The sequence below is a fragment of the Lissotriton vulgaris genome, chromosome 1_1 (genome assembly GCF_964263255.1).
Source record: "Lissotriton vulgaris chromosome 1_1, aLisVul1.2, whole genome shotgun sequence".
NCBI lineage: Eukaryota > Metazoa > Chordata > Amphibia > Caudata > Salamandridae > Lissotriton > Lissotriton vulgaris.
Window position 1 is genome coordinate 2,047,570,616 of NC_141685.1, and position 21,269 is coordinate 2,047,591,884.

At 42.5% G+C, this 21,269-nt stretch overlaps 1 protein-coding gene across 4 annotated transcripts in view; it reads left to right on the forward strand.

The window, feature by feature from the left end:
- ABCC9 (ATP binding cassette subfamily C member 9) overlaps positions 1–21,269 on the forward strand; it is a 915,119-nt gene that overhangs the window by 797,458 nt on the left and 96,392 nt on the right. For all 4 annotated transcript variants that reach the window (XM_086920457.1, XM_086920444.1, XM_086920437.1 and 1 more), the window contains one exon: positions 15,499–15,629. In XM_086920457.1, the coding sequence (XP_086776583.1) occupies positions 15,499–15,629 (131 nt within the window). The remainder of the gene's footprint in view (positions 1–15,498; positions 15,630–21,269) is intronic.

A 21,269-nucleotide genomic window follows, 5' to 3' on the forward strand; every position in this document is an offset into this window, starting at 1 on the left:
AGGATAGAATCCAGAACAGGATTTGGCGAAGAAATGGGAGATGGTGGATCATTTTTTGGTCTCTTAACTTTAGCTCCAGATGCAGAATACTTTGCAGTGGCAGACTCAAGAGACATGTTGAAAACTTCAATTAGATGTATACAGCACAGCTATTCTCGCTCAAAACAACGCAATAAGAAGATATATGCGTAAAAAATGGAACACGCATAAAAAATAAAAAATAAAAAAAATGGCAGAGGTCCATCAGAGACAGTTAGATGAGATACCGTTCAGTGCAGGCCAACTGATAAATGAACAGAGTAGAAAGCAGTAACTGGGATAGAAATTACTTCCAAGGGACAGGTGAAAGCATTGAAGAAGAAGAGGCAGTCAAGATGAAATAATGAACATATTGTGCCATAAAACATCAAAGCAGGCAGCTCAAAAAGGTGAAAGAGATGCGAGGATGACAAGGCGTAAATTAGTAACTGGTAGCAAGGCACTTAGATTGCAAGGACTGCCATGTGCCAATTCGCCATTTGCAGGAGCACAATAACATTACACGTTACACCACAGTGCAGGAGATAAGAGAGAAGGTGGACTCCAAAAATGCTTTTTTGAAACTAGGCACTAACAATGCCCATAATAGCCAGCAGCAAAATGAACTTGACATCGGTCAGAATAGAAATAACTGGTATGTAGGTGCAGCAAAATAGGTAAAAAGAGGCTTATCCAGCAGTATACAAAATGGCAGTCATTGATACTATATTGCTGAGAGCAGGGACAGCAGAGAAGCAGTTTTCTTCACACCACCATTAAAAGAACTGTAAAAACGGATATAAGCCACATGAATGATATGGAGAGTCAGAAAAAAAATGTGGCAGTTCAATCCTGAGGCGCTGTGAATTCCAGCATATTCATAGCGTTTATGAGGTAAAAGTATGCGTGCACGGCGGCACAAAATGGCGGCCGCCCGCGTCCCAAAATGCAGAAAGTTACCGGGAGATAATTAATGCTTCCCAGGCTCAGCCGGATCTTGTCCTTGACGTCTGCTGCTTCCCGGGATCGTCCGACATCTATGTGCGGCAACAGGAGCCTCTAAGAGCCGGTAAGAGGTTCAGTATATTGGCCGAAGGGTCGCTGGTTTTCGGAGCTCACCGGAGATGCACCATTCCCCGCCGGCGCGTAAGCCACGCCCCCGGCTTTATCTACTTTGATACTTGAAACAAAGGCCTAAACCTTCCCGCAATATTGAAGCTCTAATTTCTTTATCATTAAGAAAGTGAGTGCTCTTCAGGATACTTGAAGAACTGCTGTGTGTGAAAGGCGGGCATCTTTATGACAGGCAGTCTCCCGAAGGTAAGCTGCCATCATTTGAAGACTGCACTTCCTGCTGCAGCAACTAAGGGTCTGCTTAGTACCTAGAAGCCTGCCTGTCATCTCTTATACAGAAGAGGAATGACCATGAGGAGAAGCCAATGATTTTCTAGCATTTAAAACACCCAACGAAATCTAACTGTCAGAGGGGGTGAAGCCAGAAGTCGATCCGTGTCATGAGGGGTCTTCTGCTTTCCCTGGACAGTTCCCATAGTGAACAACACCAAGACATTGAACTAAAGAGCAGCACTTTGTCATCTGGCATCCATTCCATGTGCTAAGAGCAGTGCTTAATTTGCAATACCATAAGTGCCAGGGTTCTCAGCAGGAGGCCACTGCAGCTTGCATCACCCATTGCCTTGGACTTTAATTTGAGGTCGCCAGGGGTAGCAGCTGCTACCCCTTGCCTACTGTTTGCAACCCCTGCCAGCAACCTTGCGATCCCTAGCTTCAATAGGACACAATCAGAAAGGGCTCACTGATTTAAGTTTGCTTTTTGGGAAAAAAATGCAAGGCAGATTGTCTTAAAATGCCTAAAACATTCAATAAAGTCTTGTGGGTTTTGTTCTCTGCCTCTCATTTGTACGAAGACAGAGCTTGAATAAATGCCTGCCTTGCTTTCAGTTTTGTTCATCTGATATTATCAAAGCAGTCAATTGAGAGAGGTCACAAGTTCTTACCATGTATTAGTCCTTTTATTTCCTGTCTCTACATGTACCCCAGTAATAAATCTAGCTTTGCACTACCCAGCACTCTGAACATTTTCAATTTGGGACTAATAGAGGTAAATGCTTTGAAAGGACCTAAACATAGTACAAGTGGCAGCAATAACATGGCTGTGACTTTGTCTTTGCCTGTATTAGTGGCTGAAAGCCACACGCTGTATCTGTGCAGCTTGAGCCAGAGTCTTCAACAGACAAACCAATGGGTCTTGAGCAGGTCAGTCGTTGCTCCCTTCTGCCTCTATTCAGTATGATAGACTGTTAAAGGAAATGCAAGTTGACACATGATGATTTACTTCATTTTTACACGCATTAAATAGCAATTGTTGCTCCACAGCTTAAGGTTTAAATGTATGTAATTAGTGTTGGCAAGAAGAGTTCTCACATATATATGAAAATGGAGTTAGTAAATAAAAAATGTAGGGGTGGGTGGACACTCAAAATATTAAGACTAATAGTGTTGTCACATCTTTCTTAAAGTCAGAGTCAAGGAGGACATCCCATCTGGAAAATGATAAATGATTTTCGTTCGGCATGGCATTGGATGATTTTTTTTAAAAATCAAGTATATTTCTAGAAATAGATTTGTGTATCTCTGTACACAGTTTGGCTCCTTTTCCTGCCTTTTTTATGAAAACCTTTTTGAATTATCTATGAATTTCATATGAAGGGGACTACAGTTAGAGAAGAACCAGTCTATTTCCTACAGTGCAAAGCAACTGGGGTACAATGTTTCTTCTTAAAGCACATAGACACTTCACATTGTTTACATTAATTCAGATGAACATACCATCTATCTCAAGCCCGTTAGGCACTATAATAAAAAATCTCTCAAAAAACATATTTAACTTTTCAATCCGTGCAATGCCGCTGCACCCAATTGATCAATATTTCCAATTTAGATAAATCTGAGTCTGAAAATTTTCATTTATAGTCCGAGAACCGTATTCTGATAACATTTCTATAACTTTATAGGTGGTACAATAGCTCCACATGCTAAATGCTTGCCGCAGATGCCTTGAAAAAGGCATGCAGTCATAGCTGCAATTACCCTGAGAAAAGGCACAGGATCTCACTCATCAAAAACTACTTTTATTACTAAATCCAAACACTGATATTGAGTGTACTATATACATTTCAAGTACAAGTATATGTAAAACAAAGGTATCACAATTATTAGAATACTTTGTGTGTACGTCTATGCTACACAACACAGTCAACTCAGGCAATCACCGTCACTGCCCCATTTCAGGGAGGACCTCAAGACCTGGCTCTTCGACTAAACCATAGCGCCTCGAAGGACCAGTAGCTCTCCCCCACCTGGTGCCTTGAGACCCTTACGGGTAGATAGTCATGCTTTGCAAGCCATTGATTGATTGAATGATTAAACTAAGCATAATGTTGCTAGAATAGACACCCCACTGTCTTCAGTACAAACTCATTTATTAGAAGCAGAATTCACAGGATTTGGCATGCTTTGTGACCTGAATGGATCTGCAACTTGTGTAAAGACTAATCTTGAGTAGGAGAGCCTGCACAGATATTCCTATGAAGATGTAATAGGGATTGTGAGACTATATGTGCGAATATAATGATTTTGCCTGAGCAGATGTTAGTGCTGTACTGATGGACTATGATTACTTTGCCCTGGTCAACCACGTTTACACATCTTCATTACCCTGGCAGCAACTTATTTAACTTATGGTTGGTAACTCGAGTTGAGTTTACTTGCTCTAGTATTTGTTCTGTATATTTAGTTATTCTTGCTTTTATTGTTGGTTCCAGGACACCCTATTTAGGATTGCGCAGCGGGCACTCCGGCATTGCGCCGAAGGCGCGCCAAAGGCAAGCCCTTCTGCGCCCGTCCGCGCCTGTACGCCGCCAGATGCCAGACATGCTGACGGTTTGAAAGAAGGGGTGCTTACATACACTAGGGAGCATGGGATGTTCGTTGGCCAACAGGTCAGGCCTTGTGGACAGTATCAGGGGGACGTGATGGATGGACCTTTCTGTTGTCCCGATTGTGGCTTTAAATCCTGCCCCGCTTATCTCCCTATTTCCTCCAGACCCATTTTGAAAATCCTCCATCTTAACTTCCGGTCTTGGTCAAACACTATATGGAGATCCATGATCTCATTGAGGACGAATCTCCTGATGTATTTTTTATAACTGAATCTTGGCTGACTGATGCCCAAGAGGCTGAGCCTGGCCTCACTCTCCCCCAGGGTTCAGTATCCTGACACTTAATAGGGAAACTAGAGGCGGGGGCATAGCTGTTATTTTTAAAACCTGCTACTGCTGCTCACTGGTTAGGGAGGATGTGGCCGGGGTGCGAATGCGCTCGTTTTGTGATCTTGTTTAATGGCCACTCCTCTTTCTCAGATCTATTAGTCTATCGCCCCCCGGAGCTATCTTGGAATTTAAGTCAGCCATCATTGAGGTTGCGAGTCCCCTGGCACTGAAAGCTAAGAATTTTAGCCTCGTTGGTGACCTCAATTTTGACTTTGATTACCCATATGACCCTGAAGTCAGCAGTTTACTTGCTGACTTGCAGGGCATTTACTTGACCCGTTTTTTCCAATATTTCCTCTCTTTTGGTCAAGATACCTAGCCCAGTGTGTTGGACCGACCACTTCTTAAATACTATCCTCTTTCCACTCTCTGAGCCTCTATTTAGAACTAACCCCAAGGCCACTTTTAGGCGTTGCTGGCACAAACTTGAAATAGAGGATTTTCTTTCTATTCTGGCTTCCTCTTCGCCCTTCTTAGTCACAGAACCTGAGAAAGTGTATAAACCATTCTGTGACTGGATATTACAGGCCTTAGACACTTTGATACCTGCCAAATGGTCCTTAGGCTGCAGCTCTAACTCCAACCCTTGGTATGATGATTCTCTGACTGCCCTGCATAGCATTTGTAAGAAACTAGAACGGGCCTGGAGAAAGGTATACGACCTTGGGGCAAAAAATATGTATCAGGATGCTATTAAACACTACCATAAGGCCATACATCGAGCTCGATCAGCCATATCACTAATGAGATCAAGTCAAGTAAAAAACCAGTGAAAAGCATCTTCAAAATACTCAACGTTTTCAAAACTAGGAAGGATCCTTCCATGGCGTGGATTACGTCTGAGCAACAATGTGAGGATTTGGCCACTTTCTGCATGCAGAAAGTTGAAGCCGTTTATAAATCCTTCCCTATCTGCCCTCTGGGTCCCATGTCTACATCAGACCCTTGGCCCATCAATACCCTGGTCGTCATCCCCTCCATCTCCCAGGATGAGTTTCTCACTCTGAGCAAAAAGGTTAAATCAGGCTCCCCTATAGATCCCATGAGGCCAGCCCAATTCAGGGATACACTACCCGTTCTAATGATGCCTCTGTGTCTGATCATCAATGCCTCTTTCACTACGGTGGTGGTGCCCCTGGCATGGAAACAAGCTAGAGTGGTCCTCTTGCTGAAAAAAACGTCACTTGATCCTACTTAACCCGGAAAATTTTCGACCCATATCCCTTCTGCCCTGGGTCGCCAAAATTGCTGAGGCCCACATTAGTACCATCCTCACAGGCTATCTGAACAACACAGGTGCCTTGGACCGCTCCCAGAATGGTTTCCGCCCGGGTCATAGTACCTAGACCGCGCTGTTAGCAGTGAGTGAACATCTTCGGACCATCCTGGATGAGGGTCAAACTGCGGTCCTTATGTTACCCGATCTTAGTGCCGCGTTTGACACAGTCTCCCATCAGATCCTCCTGCGCCTGCTAGAGGAGGCAGGGTCTGACCTTGGAGTGGTTTTGCTCTTTTCTATCTGACAGGTCATTCCAGGTTTTGGCCCCTCCCTTCCTCTCACATGCTCATGTCTTCAAGCAGGGGGTTCCCCAGGGCTAGGCCTTAAGCCGGTGTTGTTCAATCTCTATGTTCAACCCCTGGCGGCAGTGGTGAGGGATCATGGCTCGACCATGGTCTCGTACGCCGATGATACGCAACTAGTGGTGGCCCTCTCGTATGACCATCCTCGGAGTGCCGTACAATTCTGGGATGGCCAAGCGGCAGTCGCGCATTGCATGACGGCAAACTGCCTGCAACTTAATGCCAACAAGTAAGAAGTGCTGTTGGTGGGGAGGGATAGGGGGCTCTGGAGTAAGCATTGGTGGCCGGCTTCTCTGGGTACTGCCTCTACCCCAGGCAGTAAACAATCTAGGGATCTGGTTTGATTCCCCCTCGGGTTCCAGGAGCATACCAAGAAGACCGCTGGTACTTGCTTCGGACTCCTGCAGGGTTTAAGGCCCATGCAAGGCTTCTTTGATCCTTCTACCCAACAGTTGATAGTCCAGGCTACCATTCTTTCTAGATTAGATTATGCTAATTCACTTATGTTTGGTGCCAATAAGGCTGAAGTCACTCGCCTGCTGCGGGTACAGAACGCGGCTGCTGGAGTTCTGTTGAGGATCTATGCCTGACCTTTAAAACCTTAAAGCTGTCTTCCCCCGAGATCCTGACTAATCTGCTAGTCCCCTATGTCCCTACTCACCAGCTACGCCAGAGCAATCCCTTGCAACGGTCCCCCGAGTGAAGCGCCTTAGAGTGGGGGGCCTGTCAGTCCGATTTCTTGCCGCTAAATTATGGAACTCTCTCCCTGTTCAGATTCAGCAGTTAGATTGCCTGCTATCCTTCTGTAAGGCCATTAAGACCTACCTATTCCAGACGATCTAGCCCTAGCTTTCCACTTACACTGCTGCAAGCACCGGGACGCCCCTTCACTGAGGCAGCGGCGCGCTATATAAAATACCTAAAAATAACAATAACAAGGTGTTTTTTAAGTTAAGTGATGTCAATTACTATATCATGTGTCCCAGGTCAAATGACATGACTTCATGTTATGTCATCAGGTTCAAAGGTCATATATGGTTGCTTCCTGTGAAGTCCTGAGGGAAGGGATCAAAGAGTGTGATGTTACTTCCACTACCCCTGGCATTTTGTTGAATCGATGTCCATGCCCATTGCCCCTGCCAGCGCTGCTAATGACAGTACCTATGCAAATACCAGCCATCGCACTGCAACAAATGTGAGAATTCAGGCAATTCCAGTCCCCCAAAGCTATAACTGCAGCTGGGCGGCAGGTATTAGTAACTTTTAATGTGTATTGAATTCATAAATAACTGTTATCATACTAGTCACTGAATGAGACAACAATGCCACCTTGTGGCAGAATGTAATAAATGCTGGTGTTGGCAAGTAAGTGCCAGTTCCGAGCACCGGAAACCAGCAGCTCAAATTAAGCGCTGGCTAAGAGGCAAGTGCATCACTACCTGATGATGGGTCTGCCAAGCATGAGGAGCAGATATGCCACTTACAAGAAAGCCCTGAACCTTCCTGAAAGTCTGTAACTGCTGAAGACGAACACCCACTGGATATCCAGTCTGTGGATTGCAACTGCAGACATCAAGAATCTGTGTTCAGTCTGGAAAGCTGCACCTGTCAAAGACAAACCCCCACCATGAAGGCCTGCTACATCAATCATACCCATATCCAATGAAAACGCTCCCTCAAGGCCTATATTTCTTATATCACTGAAACTAAATTTGACATGGGCTCAGAAACCAGTTAAATCATTTAAAAAAAGCTAACATAGTTGATTTTATCATCATTATTTATTTGATTTCTTTATATATTTCATTACATTCATTTTCTTTCTTGTTTCACCTTTAAAACTTTTTTTGTATATATATATTTCAATAAAAGACGACAGTATTTTCACAAAAAATTCCAAAGTACATACGATATACTGTCGAATAAGAACCCCCCGGAGAAAAGCACAACTAAATGCCTAAAAGACAAAATACAAAACTCATTCAGACACAGTCAGACTCATACAACATTCACACAGAACGCATCTGCCGAGCTCATGTTCAATCTTTCTCGGAAATAAGACTGATGTACAATGTCTATCAAAGTTATTTGCATTTAAGTATACAAACTGCGCATGTCAATTTGTGTTTGTTTGAAATTACAGTATTAATAATCACAATAAAAATGTTATATTTAAAACAATGTTTTCTGGCTGGTGATGGCCTAGTTGGAAGATTAGTCTGAAAACATTCAAAATGTTTCTATGAGTTTTCCCAATACATTCTTTGTTAATACCGCAAGTTCCTAAACACCAGCATAAAGACGGGACAATCATTTCATTAACCATCTCTTGGATACAAAAAAGAGGCCCATTGGAAGACTTACAAAAAACATTCACTGACTTTTAGGTAGGTACATAGATTCTATTCCTTAAACAATATAACGTTTTTTTCCTTCTGTCATGAGATAAGAATGAAACCTCTCAATTACACTTTGTTGATGACTATCCAATTGTTTCTCTTTTGAAAAGATAACCCTAATCATCAGATGGCACAATGTCACTGGGATACAGCTTTTCCAGTTCTAGCCTTTGCTTTTAAAAATCATTGTTTTTAGTTGGTTTGGAGTGATTTGGTTTAATTTAACTAAACCAGAATTACTTGTACCAGTAAGCACTGTTTTGTTGCACGACATCTCCAGGCTGGAAAAGAGGTGTTATGATAACTTAGAGCCTTTTTTAATACTATATATTGCCCTAGGACATTCTCATGACTTTGTGAGTAAGCAAGAGTACACAGCTGTGATTTGGTAAAAAACATCCCCTATTCTTGGAAAGAACCTAATGATGTTTATCATTGTCTCCTCTTGAGGTTAACATAAAGGAGCAGATGCAGTTGTGGAGTATGTGACAACTCCATAGTGGGCATCCAAATTCATTTTATCTTGGCCCTTGATAAAATGGAGTGTCATTCCAAATTAACTTGGAAACATTCAAACATTCTCTTTATTGGCTATTAGGACCTCTAGACCCATCAGTTAGTGCTACGTGGGTTCAAATTGTATTTAAGCCCGTTTAAACACTAATTTGCAGAAGGAGATTGGTGCCAATTGTGTTCACTACTTGATTGCAGTTCTACCTGGTGGTAAGCACCTGATGAAATCTGTTACAGGTATTAAAATATGCAATTAAAGTTATTTAGGCAGTACCTGGGTAAACAGTGACATTTGTTTGCCATTTACACGGCTACTTCCCAAATTGAACGCAAGGAGATGATGGACGGAGTGCTGAAACTTTTCAGGCACTCACCCCCAGTCAGAGATCTGGGTTGAATCCATCATCATTCTTTAGCTCAATTCTCCACCTCAGTTCAGACCCAGCTGTAAATCAGTCTTGACCCTGTGCCTCATGGGAACAGTCCAGCCCGAAATGCCAAGACAGTTCTTACCTGAACCGGAAACAAGCATCCTGGACTGGTTTCTGGGTAACACCCTTCATCAGCCAGGCTAGCTTGAATCCAGTGGCAAAGTGAACAAGGGACCCATGTCTGGGCATACCCTGCCAACTTAGGGCAAATAAAGTAAACACAAGGTGATGATGGACGGAGCACTGAAACTTTTCAGGCACTCACCCCCAGTCAGAGATCTGGGTTGAATCCATCATCATTCTTTAGCTCAATTCTCCACCTCAGTTCAGACCCAGCTATATGCAAATCAGTGTTGACCCTGTGCCTCATGGGAACCGTCCAGCCTGAACTGCCAAGCCAGGTCTCCCCAGTACCGCAAACAAACATCCTGGGACCGGTTTCTGGGTAAAGCCCTTTCTCAGCCAGGCTAGTTTGAATCCAGTGGCAAAGGATAAGCAAACACACTTGGTGATAGTTAATTTTTATAACAATTTACAAGAAATTAACCTGATGGAAACACTGAAGGAAATCTGCTACTTTCTTCGAGATTACATCAATATCAATCAAGGGAAAAATCCCACTATTATATGGGACGGTGATTTTAATCTAGTACTATGTGAGAAAAATAATAATATCACTTGCGGCTTTCTAGATTACAACGACAACAACATTACACATTTCCCCCACTCCACAAAAGGGGCGTACATGAATGAGACAATGTCACTTCTACAATTGACTTTTGCCAACGAGCTGCTAACACCTGCCATTAGCTTAACTCCTACGTATAATGGCAGAGGAGCGTCAAGCTGTATTGATTTCATCCTCACGGCAATCAGTGCTTCTAATCTTATCACTAATTTTACCACGCATGACTGTGCATTTAGTGACCACTTCCCTATTTCTGTCACCATGCAACTGATAGGGGCACATAAAAAGCCAAAAACACTGGTTCAGGATGAAAACCTCACGGTGAACAGACCAAACGGCTACGCAATAAAGTGGACCTGCATTGATCCTGACATAAAAGGAAAAGATCATTAGAGGGTCCAAGACAGCACTTAGTGTATGCCTGGCAGAATGTTCGTCTCCCCTGGAGATTATAGATCATTTTAAAATAATAACCAAAAATGTTAACAAAGCTTTAACCATCACTTCTAAAGGGAAAAGAAAACCTAAGACCAGCTTGTTTAATTCATCTTGTTCTAAAGCTTACTTCACCCTTAAAGCAGCCCTTAAAAAATCCCCAAGAGACAGAACCAAGGTCACCCAACTAAGGAAAACATATAACAAAACACTCGGGCAGCAAAGGAAAGAACTAAAAGAGGAACACTGGGCTGCCCTGCATAATAGCTGTAAAACTAAAGATCCTACAGCATTCTGGGAGGTTATCAATTCATCATTTCTCTCAGGCCCAAGAGAGACCGGCAACATAGAGGCTACAATTACTGAAAGGGAATGGATAACTTATTTTTCCCTGATGTTTAGTCTTACTGAGGTTCCCATACAAACTCCTGGGAGTCCCGGGGAAGGACCTGCAAACCTAAGTGACCCCCCCTAGCCCACCGGCTTCGGAATTCTCACTGGCCGAAATCGAGCTAGCCTTGAAAGCTAGCAGAGGAGGGAAGGCCCCGGCCTGGACGGGGTTCCCGTGGACCTATATAAATTTAATATGAACCTATGGGCACCTTTATTATTTAGGGCCCTAAAAGCTACCGGCAAGGTTGGTCTCCTGGACTCTTGGTCGGAGTCCCTTTTGGTTCCGATTTTTAAAAAGGGGAACCGTAACAGTCCAACGTGTTACCGCCTTATTTCTCTACTTGACTCGCTGGGAAAGGTGGTGGGCCGAATCCTGTTAGAATGCCTACAGTGCTGGATGGAAGATAACAACATCATATCTGACCTCCAATACGGCTTTAGGGAAGGCCATGGCACCACTGAACAGGTCCTAAACCTGTTGTTACTGAGAGGCAGGTATGTGGATAGGAAGGGCGGTAGATTATGCATGGCATACGTCGATCTCACCGCGGCATTTGACTGCGTGGCACATGCGAAACTTTGGGCCATTTTGATAGAAATGGGGGTTGACGAGCTTCTGGTTAATTATTTGAGAGAAATCTACACAAATGCAACAGCAAGAGTAAGATATAGTACGGGGGCAGTTATCTTCCCCATTTAATGTGGAGCGGGGAGTAAGACAGGGCTGTGTCCTGGCTCCCTTCCTCTTCAGTCTATACACAAATGGTTTGGAAACAGCCATGTTGTAAGGAAGCCAGGACCTCCCCTTAGTCAAGAATCGCCCAATCCTCGCACTTTTATACGCAGACGATGCGGTCATCATCACCCGCACCCCCCTCGAACTGCAGCGTTCCTTAAAACAATATAATACATTTGTGTCACCTTTATAATGACCTCTGGTAAAAAATTACGAAAGGGTAATGATATTTACATAAACAATTCCAGGATTGACCACACACCAACGTATCCTTATTTGGGAGTGGTCATAGATGAGAAGGGCACCTGGAAAAGGGCAATAGAGGTCAGAAAGTTGCAGTTCTTGAAAGCCACTATGGCACTAGTAGCATTTACCCAGAGGCTTGGAAAAAGACCGCCCAAAGAAATGCTCGAAATCTATCACCCCAAATGTGTGAGTACAGCCATCTATGGGGCTGGGGTTTGGGGGTACGCGCAAGTCGAATCCATCCAAAAGGTCAAAAATAACTTTCTAAGATTCCTACTTGCTGTACCTCAATCCACATAAACATACAGTTGTCATCTATAACTGGGTTTACCCTATATTTCCGACACCATCCGGATGCAACCAGTTCTGCTATCGCACCGTATATGGACATCAAACAAATTAAAGTTTACTCAAGCCATTGTAACGGATTGCCTAAAGCTACAACACGTTCATAAATCCTATGGCTACAATATGTTAAGAAGTTCCTCAGTGATTTCGGCCTGCAGAACTACTATTTTAATCCTCAGGAAATGGCCAGGATCTCACGAAAGTTGTTAAGGAACGAATGTTTAAAACACCTAGCTGATCTCCAACTGTCTGTTGAAGCAAACAAAATTTCTGTACAGCATTCACTGTCAATTTAAACAACTGACACGATTGAGCCGTATCTAATCTTGAAGGTATCTAACTACGAAACCTTCTTACTCATTAGATTTAGACTAAATGTTTTCCATCGTTTTATAACTTTTCCATCTACAAATGACTGGTCGAAGCATCTAATCCAATGCCCGTGTGATGGCATCTCAGCGCAGTCCCTTCTCCATGTAACCCTTTTCTGCAAATTTTACTCCTAACCGAGAAAACGTTGGCTTATCCCGTTATTAAAACTGATGGGTTTACTTCAATGCCGGCCAGCTTTTTTGGCTCTTCAAATGCTGGACTCAGAGTTTATAGTTACAAACATGGCAAGGTTTTTAAAATTTTGTATTCAGCATCGTACCAACCTGTAGCTTGTGTTTAGTTATGGTTTTACATTTAGATAAGAAACATTTTAAGAAAGCAGGTTGTGATCGCGATTTGTATTCTATGTTCTAACAGGGAACTTCCTGTTGTATTTTATTTGGTCACTAAAGAAATTATCCAGAGAAATATATATATCATAGTATACATTATAAGCGAGGCACTGATGACGCAACTACTGTTAATTGCACTTTCAGCAGGCACGTAAAAGCGTAATATGCAAATTTTTGAGCCCAGCATTAAGTACTGTATTCCTCTATTTTAAGGTGACGTTCATCGCTAAGAAGAATTGTGTTTTATGCAACTTTTTGGAATTTTAAACTGTTTTTTAGACTTTTATTTTGTACTACCCGAAAGCACTTAAAAGCGAAATTTGCACACTGCTGAGCCTAGATTAATGCACTTTATTGCTATTTGCACATTAGGCTCCCGGATAAGAATATCCCTCATTTTTGCAACTGAAATGAAACTAGAAATAATCTTATCTTTTTATTAGTGATAACATGCATTTTAAGCTTCAAGAGATAGACGTTCTGTCTTCCCATCTCCTAACTTGGCAGTATTTTCAATATTTATGTATTTTTGATGCTTTTAATATGTGTATTTTTGTTTGCTTATATGGTTGTGCATTGCATATTGAATAAAGCATTTTGAGTGTCAGTGGCAAAGTGAGCAAGGGACCCACGTCTGGTTATAACCTGCCAATTTAGGGCAAACAAAGCAAACACAAGGAGATGATGGAAGGAGCGCTAACATTTTTCAGACACTCACCTTTCAGACACTCACCCCAGTCACAGATCAGGTTTGAATCCATCATCATTCTTTAGCTCACTTTGCCACCTCAGTTCAGATCCAGCTATATGTAAATCAGTCTAGACCCTGTGCCTCATGGGAGCAGTCCAGCCCGAATGCCAAGCCAGGTCTTCCCTGAACCGGAAACAAGTATCCTGGGACTGGCTTCTGAGTAGTAACACCCTTCATCAGTCATGCTAGCTTGAATCCAGTGGCAAAGTGATCAAGGGACCCATGTCTGGGCATATCCTGCCACCTTAAGGCGAGCAAAGCAAACACAAGGAGATGTTGGACAGAGCACTGAAATTTTTCAGACACTCACCCCCAGTCACAGATCTGGGTTGAACCCATAATCATTATTTAGCTCACTTCACCACCAAAGTTCAGACCCAGCTATATGCAAACCAGTCTTGACTCTGTGCCTCATGGGAACAGTCCAGCCTGAACTGCCAAGCCAGGTCTTCACTGAACTGGAAACAAGTTCCCAGGACTGGTTTCTGGGTAACAACCTTCATCAGCCAGGCTAGCTTGAATCCAGTGGCAAAGTGTATTTAAGCCAGTTTTAAACCTAATTCACAGAAGGGAATTTGTGCCAATTGTGTCCACTACTTGATTGCAGTTCTACCTGGTGGTAGGCACCTGTTGAAATCTGTGACAGGCATAAATGCAATTCAAGCTATCAAGACAGTAGCTGGGTAAGTAGTGACGTTTATTTGCTATTTACATGGCTACTTCCCAAATTGTGCATACTGTCTGCTAATTAAGCCAGCTACATGGTGAATAAGGAAGTTTGTTTGCTCATTGCAAGACTGCCATTCAAATAGTACATGGTGTCTGCTATTAAGCCAGCAACCAGGTAAATAGTGACATTTCTATGCTATTTGCACAGCTGCTGTCCTATCGAGCTCCTTCATTCTTGCAGAACTCAATGTGCAATAGGATGCAGTTCATCGTGCAGGCACACGTTTGAACCACTGGAAGAGGTGATGACTGATGGTTACGTCACCCACTAGTAGAATTTAAGACCACATATTGCAGCAGTGGAGTCAGATCTGGCTCATATCTGCGCTGGCATTGAGGGGAATGGGTTTGACCTTTCATGCACCACCAATAGGCTGTATGATTTGTCATTTCAGACTTATAACCTGTAGTGGCAGCATTCAATCTATGAAGATATGGTAAAACACTCCTAAAAAGTAACATCTGGCTGCCAGTGGTCATTCCAGGGTTATGCTTTTAGGCAATTAGATCAGGTTCCCGACCAACTTGGAGAATCTGATTCATATCATTTGTCTAAAGTTACTTTCAGTCCCCGAGGCAACGCTCCCACACCCAAGGTCAATAGCTTCTCCACATATGGTATCCCTCGTCTTCTTCCTCTGTATTACTAGTTGTAGTTGTGGATCTTCTGCTGGAGTGCTTCCCCAATCTGTGTGGGAGTTGCAATCACAAGCTGAGACATTTGTCATGTGGTTTGGACCCTCATTTGCACAGATGTGTTTATTAGTTCCACTGGTGACAGGGTCTAAAGGGTCTAAAGCAATGCAATAGTCGTGGTAAAAAACTTGTATTTTTCATGCCCTCAATTTAGTGGTCTATCTTTACCACAATAGTGTCTGTCTGAACTTGTTAGGACCGAACTGCATAAATATTAATTGCTGCACAGACCCATTTTTATTCACATTTTACTATCCAAATCTGGATAGATATTTTTTTTAATTCTGTCCTTAATTGCTATAGCTCGCCCTACATTTTAGTAAGCTTTCTCCTTTCTCACTCAGATGGGAGTTTTAGGTGCTTACAGAAAATGTTACAAAACAAAGATCATAAGTCTTGCCAAATTTAATGCTGTAATTATGTGACTTATGAGTGTCAACTTTCGTTTTGATTTCAGACCTTTCACAAGTTCCGGAAGACTGGCCGCAAAATGGTGAAATAAAAATTCATGATTTGTGCGTCCGCTATGAAAGTAACCTGAAGCCAGTCCTTAAGCATGTCAAGGCTTACATTAAACCAGGACAGAAGGTAAAGTACACAGTGTTACCCTGCTGCTGCCTTGTTTTGTGATGTGTTTATCTGACGAGTGTGGTAAAAGTAGAATAGCCGATAAGTCCAGCCACGATGGTGCAAGCGTGCCTGTGTTGGCACATGGCAGCTTATTTGTTTTATATTGTAAAATTATGACACATCCCTGTGCCTTTAAAAAGATGCACGTCGGTGCAGCAAAATGGCTTTGTTGTAAATGAGGCCCCATATAGTTTTAACTCACCTGATATATACTAAATATGGGCGTAGTTCGCGAAGTAGCGCTACGCGAAGCTACGCGAAGTGCACTTCGCACTACGTGAACTTCACGTAGCACTACGCGAGCTGCGTAGTAGCATGTTCGCACTGTGCAAGATGTGTTTTCAATGATTGCACAGTGCGGACAAGCATCCGGCACTGTGCAATCATTGAAAACGGCATCTTGCACAGTGCGAGCTGTAGTTTTCTGCTGCTCGAGTAGATTATTACTCGAGCTGCAGCTTTCTCAACGCAAACTGGTAGTTTCTCATTGAGAGCGGTCGCGAGCATGCGCAACCACTCACAATGAGAAACCTTACCTCCCCGCTTTGAGAATCTCGCCGGGATGTCATTTTGCTTGCTCGCGGTCGCGAACATGATGTTCAGGACCGCGAACAAGCAAAAAAAGAGCGCTGCACTACGCTACGCTGCACTACGCGTGTTCGCACTGTGCTATGTGCAGCTCGTGTAGTGCGAAGTTGCGCAAACTCCGCGAGCGTAGCGTAGTGCTTCGCCCAGGCCTAATATATACTCCCATTTTCTTTGTAAAGGTATGAGTGGTGAAGGTATGCATTGTAAAGGCACATGTGTGGTAAAGACTTGTGTTGTAAAGGCAATGCGTGGTAGAAAGATTGTGTGGTTAATATCTGTGTGGTAATGGCATGCATGGTAGTAGCATGTGTGGTTCTGTCATACATCCCTTTGTATGACTAAACAGTCATTTTGGTGCCACCATTTCCTCTAAAGAGACATATGAATAGTTACCAAAAACACCAGGGTGGGGAATCTAAAAAAAATATCTCATATTTTTACTAGAAATCAATTATTTGACCATCTATGTTGTAACTTCTGGTGACCGGGGTCTTTCCTTCATCCAATTTATTTCAGAATTATTTCTCAAATTTTCAAATGATTCGACTGCAACCACACAATATAGAAATATTTTCGAAGAGTGCGTGAAATTTGTAGCTGTATACAACGCGTAGTGCAGAGTAAAAAAGTTTCAGGGACATTGATTTCCTATAAGCATCATATATATTGATTGTCTTTATTAACAATAAAGAAAAAACGTTGTTGATAGATATGCACATCATTTAAACTAAAGACAGTACTTTGCAATACTATTCCTGTACTCTCAAAACTACTCAGCAGATTCTGAAAGAAAATACTCCAAGCAGGCGATCAAAGCCGATACTGGCCACTGGCCATTTCTTTAGTTCACCGAGTAGATCACTAGTGGATGACCAAGGCCCATGTGACGAGTGGCCCCTTAGTTCTGGTGGGACTGGAAACAGTCACTACCAGCCCCTTGCAATTCCGAGATCTGTGGTGTTTCCACTGTTTCTCCTGGCACTTCCTCATTGCATTGAGGACTTTCAGGGTACAACTTGTAATGGCCTGGATTTTCTCCACCCCTGAAGTCACCGATACCCCCAGAGGAAATAGGAGCCATTCGTGGGCCCCTCGAAATGAGTGGCTTTGTTATGAACACACAGGCGAAGGTCAGCAGGCAACGAAGAGCAGTAAGTCAATTCCCAAATTAAACACCAGGCAAAAAAAAATCCTGTTAATATAAATGAGCAACGGGTATAGTATGAATATTGCTGTCCCCTACCCTCTAACACATCTGTATGCATGCTCTTCCTGCTGCCACTGAGCCCAAACATAGCTTTGATAAAAAAAACACATCTGCATCCTTCCTGTAAGATCGAGCCTCTTAGAAAGAACACCTTTTCAAGGAACATACCCTTATATTTGCCAGACAAGGGCCTCCGTGAGCCTGGAAGACTAAATCGCTTGACTGAAATAGTGAAGGTTTTCATGTTCAGCCTCGTGCCCCAGGCTGCGCTCAGCCATATTAAAACTCACGGTCACTGCGAGTGGGATGAAGGTAGCAGAAAGGGTGCAACAGCTCTTTCTCACATTGTTAATCCTATCACAGAACATATTTCCCCTCGATCCCAAGGGAAGGGCTCTCTGACCTCGGGGAAATGACCTGCACTCTCCCCTGGCCGCCAAGTCAGTTTCAGACTTGAATGGATATTTCGACTAACAACAAAAATGCTTTTAATTCTCGGCTGCTTGGATAACATAGCACTGCCCACAAACCCGGTCATATACGGTGCTCCTCATAGACAAGTGTTGTCCGACAATTCAACGTAATGGTTTAAATTGGGCTCTGTGGCACCTCTCCAAATAAAACTGACTGTTCCAGATCCCGTATGCATGCACGTATATCCAAAGACATTTGCTTTCCAATGCTTCTCTCTTTAGACTTCAGCTGGGTCAAAACTCATTGCAGAGGTTATCAAGGCAAGCATACTTCCCTGTGACTATCATGTGCACCAAGGAAACTGTGAGAGGGCGACCATCCCTATGCATCATAGGTTTAGGATCACTGTTCACAAGTTTTACGCCGGCACATAACATAAGAACCTGCTCTGCCCTGCAATGACATTACTGAACCTGATTATGCTTTCCCTTCTGACTATTATTTTTAATGTGTACATCTGAGGGGTCCAGTTCAGCAGTAATGATATATTTCACAGCCTAATCTAGTTGTGTCCAAGACTAAGCCATCTGAATATATGCTTTACTCAAATTAAATTGAATCACACCCATTCCAAAAATCGATTTGTAATCCAGTTTCCAAGCATCAAGAGGAGGGCAGCAACTAAATAGTGTTGGGCGCCTCAACCTACTTTATCCTACTTGATCAACAAAGGACTGCCTCAGTTTTTCACCTTAACCATTTTAGCGAAAAACATGCTCTATAGAACAGTGGGGTATTCACTAAGCATTTTACATCCCTTTGAAATTTGGTAGGTTCGCTGTTGAAAGGGAGTTCAGGTTAAACCAAGCAACAGTAGTTTGTGGACATTCCAAAAGGCCTTGCTATGCCTTCTTGGTCCTTGAACATATTGTTAGAGCAATGCACTCTAGGAAAACTGAGTACCAACCTTCCGTAGATCGAGCGGGAATGGCCGTGGCCTTGGCACTGTCAGGGTCCAAGTGTTGGTTGGATCTGACATAATCCTAACCCACTCCACCATTGTGAGAGACACTTATATACAGTTATGCACTGTGAACATTAAGCAAACAGCTGTGCAGAAGGCTCTTCGAGTCTCAGATGGAGGTAAATATGAAGGTTAGCATCCTACTGGAGCACTTCTGTTTGCCAAATAAATTTATGGTTTTTCATGGAAATCCCTCACTCCTAAAACAACATACAAACAAAATGTTGGTACTCATGGGAGAAGAATAAAACAATGTTACTGCTTTAGGAACTAGACAATTATTTTGCATACTAGTACACTTACAAAGGACAATGCAAAGATTTCTACGTAAGACTAGAAAACAGTTTTGCAATTAAGTAGGAGAACAGGAGAAGGACGCCTTACTGACCCGAAGGAGGATACAGGCACAGCACCAAACAAATACCCCTGAACAAACTAAGGGCTTAAGGTTTCGACTGAGAGGGAATTCCGAGGGAAAACCAATATGAGTGAATGCAAATACTGGAGGACATACTCTAGCGGGAGCTGAAATCCACACCAAGAGCACAAATTGCCAGGCACCCAACACATGACTGTTGCACATTACAGTACTTCCAAACCTAAGTCGACACAGATGGAGAGTTAATAAAACCAGTGAACACTGTTGTATTCTTAAACACTAGCACACTAATTTAACGGGCTAATCCCCATTTCCAGCATGCCATAACCTCTAAGACCTCAACCTTAGTTTCCTTTTTGGCAACGTTCATGAATGTGTGAATGTGAAAAATTATCAGCATGTTCTCAACTCTCTCCCAATCCTAAAACTCCTTACAATTACATTGTTTCTTTAAAGGAGACATGGCCTCTGCTATTATTTCTTATTCCAAGGATATGCTGAAGACTGCATTTTAATTAAGATAACTTAAAATCAATCCTTTAAACAATTAAAGCATGAACAAGCTTTGGGTACTCTGGTTGATGAAGCACTGACATTCTCTCAGACCAAAATATGATTCTCTGGGCAATCATTCAGCCTTGCCAAATCTTCATTACCTCCAGAATCCAAACAGTTCTAGCAGGTAACATTCCTTGTGATCAAATAGTTGGCACACTATTTATGATAATACTTCATAAACTATGTTTTGAAAATAGATTCAGGACCAAGACTCCATCCTACATCATTTAGCATTGTCACTTTGGAGGCATAGACAGGAGGCAAAGGATTTTAGAATTTCCAATTAAAGAATATTATGAAAGGCAGCAATAAATTATGTTGTTCTGTACTTGGCTAGTCAAACAAGTTAGTGTTTTTTTTATTGTTTTCAGATATTGACCTGGCAATGTTCTGAAAAAATAACTTAATTCACCCTTTGTTTTCCTCTCTAGATACAATTTGGCGATTTGCAACTGATTGAGTTTGAGCTTTGCTGGATACTGGGATAAAAATGTCCTTTTTTGTGTGATCACACCAATTGTTTTGCAGAATTTATTTTATTGCTGTTTTTTAAACTTTGCTACTGTAATACTGTCTAGTGTCCTATGCATGTGATTTGACTACTAAAACATGTAGAAATTGGTTCATCCATGGTTGGCTTATTTAACTTCTTATAAGCCATAGTACATGGTTAAAAAAATACACCTATGGCATAAAAAGTTAAAATGTCACCTGTGGACTGCAGCACTTCTTGTGCCATCCACTAGTGAGACACAGGAAACATGGCTTCTGGCCTACCACTGTATCCCAACTGCTGCAGTGCAACCTGATAAAAAAAAGAACCCTTTATAAAAGGTAAAAACTTTCCTTTTAAACATTAGTAAGTCACCCCATATAAGTGTTGCAGCCCACAAGGTAGGGTGTATGGTGTTTAAAAGTGGAACACAGAAAATGTATGTTACCACGTCCCTAGAGTCACACGACCCTAAAAGCTATCTTCACCGTGGAAAGTAAAGCTGTCCTATGTAAAAAAACTAAGTACAGATTAAAATATTAATACTGCGTATCTGGAATAGAGCCAGATAGTTCACCACTACTTTTATTAGTTATTAAAAATGCAATTTAATGTTAAATGTGCGTTGTAATAAATATTAAGGAAAAGTATGTTTTAGAAAGTTAACGTTTCCCTGCATGAACTGCAAGAAGGCTACTTAGCATTAGCCACTGCCACCTCCCAGCATGTGCTCAGCCTATGAAGAGGTGTAAAATTCCACCCTGAAGCAAACAATAGACTGAGATGAATGGGCTGACTCCACTGAGCTCCATATGATATGCAGGGAGAGGGCTGGGTTTCAAATCCTGCATGACAGATCTGTCTGAAACACATGTAAAAGTTTATCAACATTCATAGGGAGTAAACATGTTGCCAGGACAATTCTAGTTTATCCC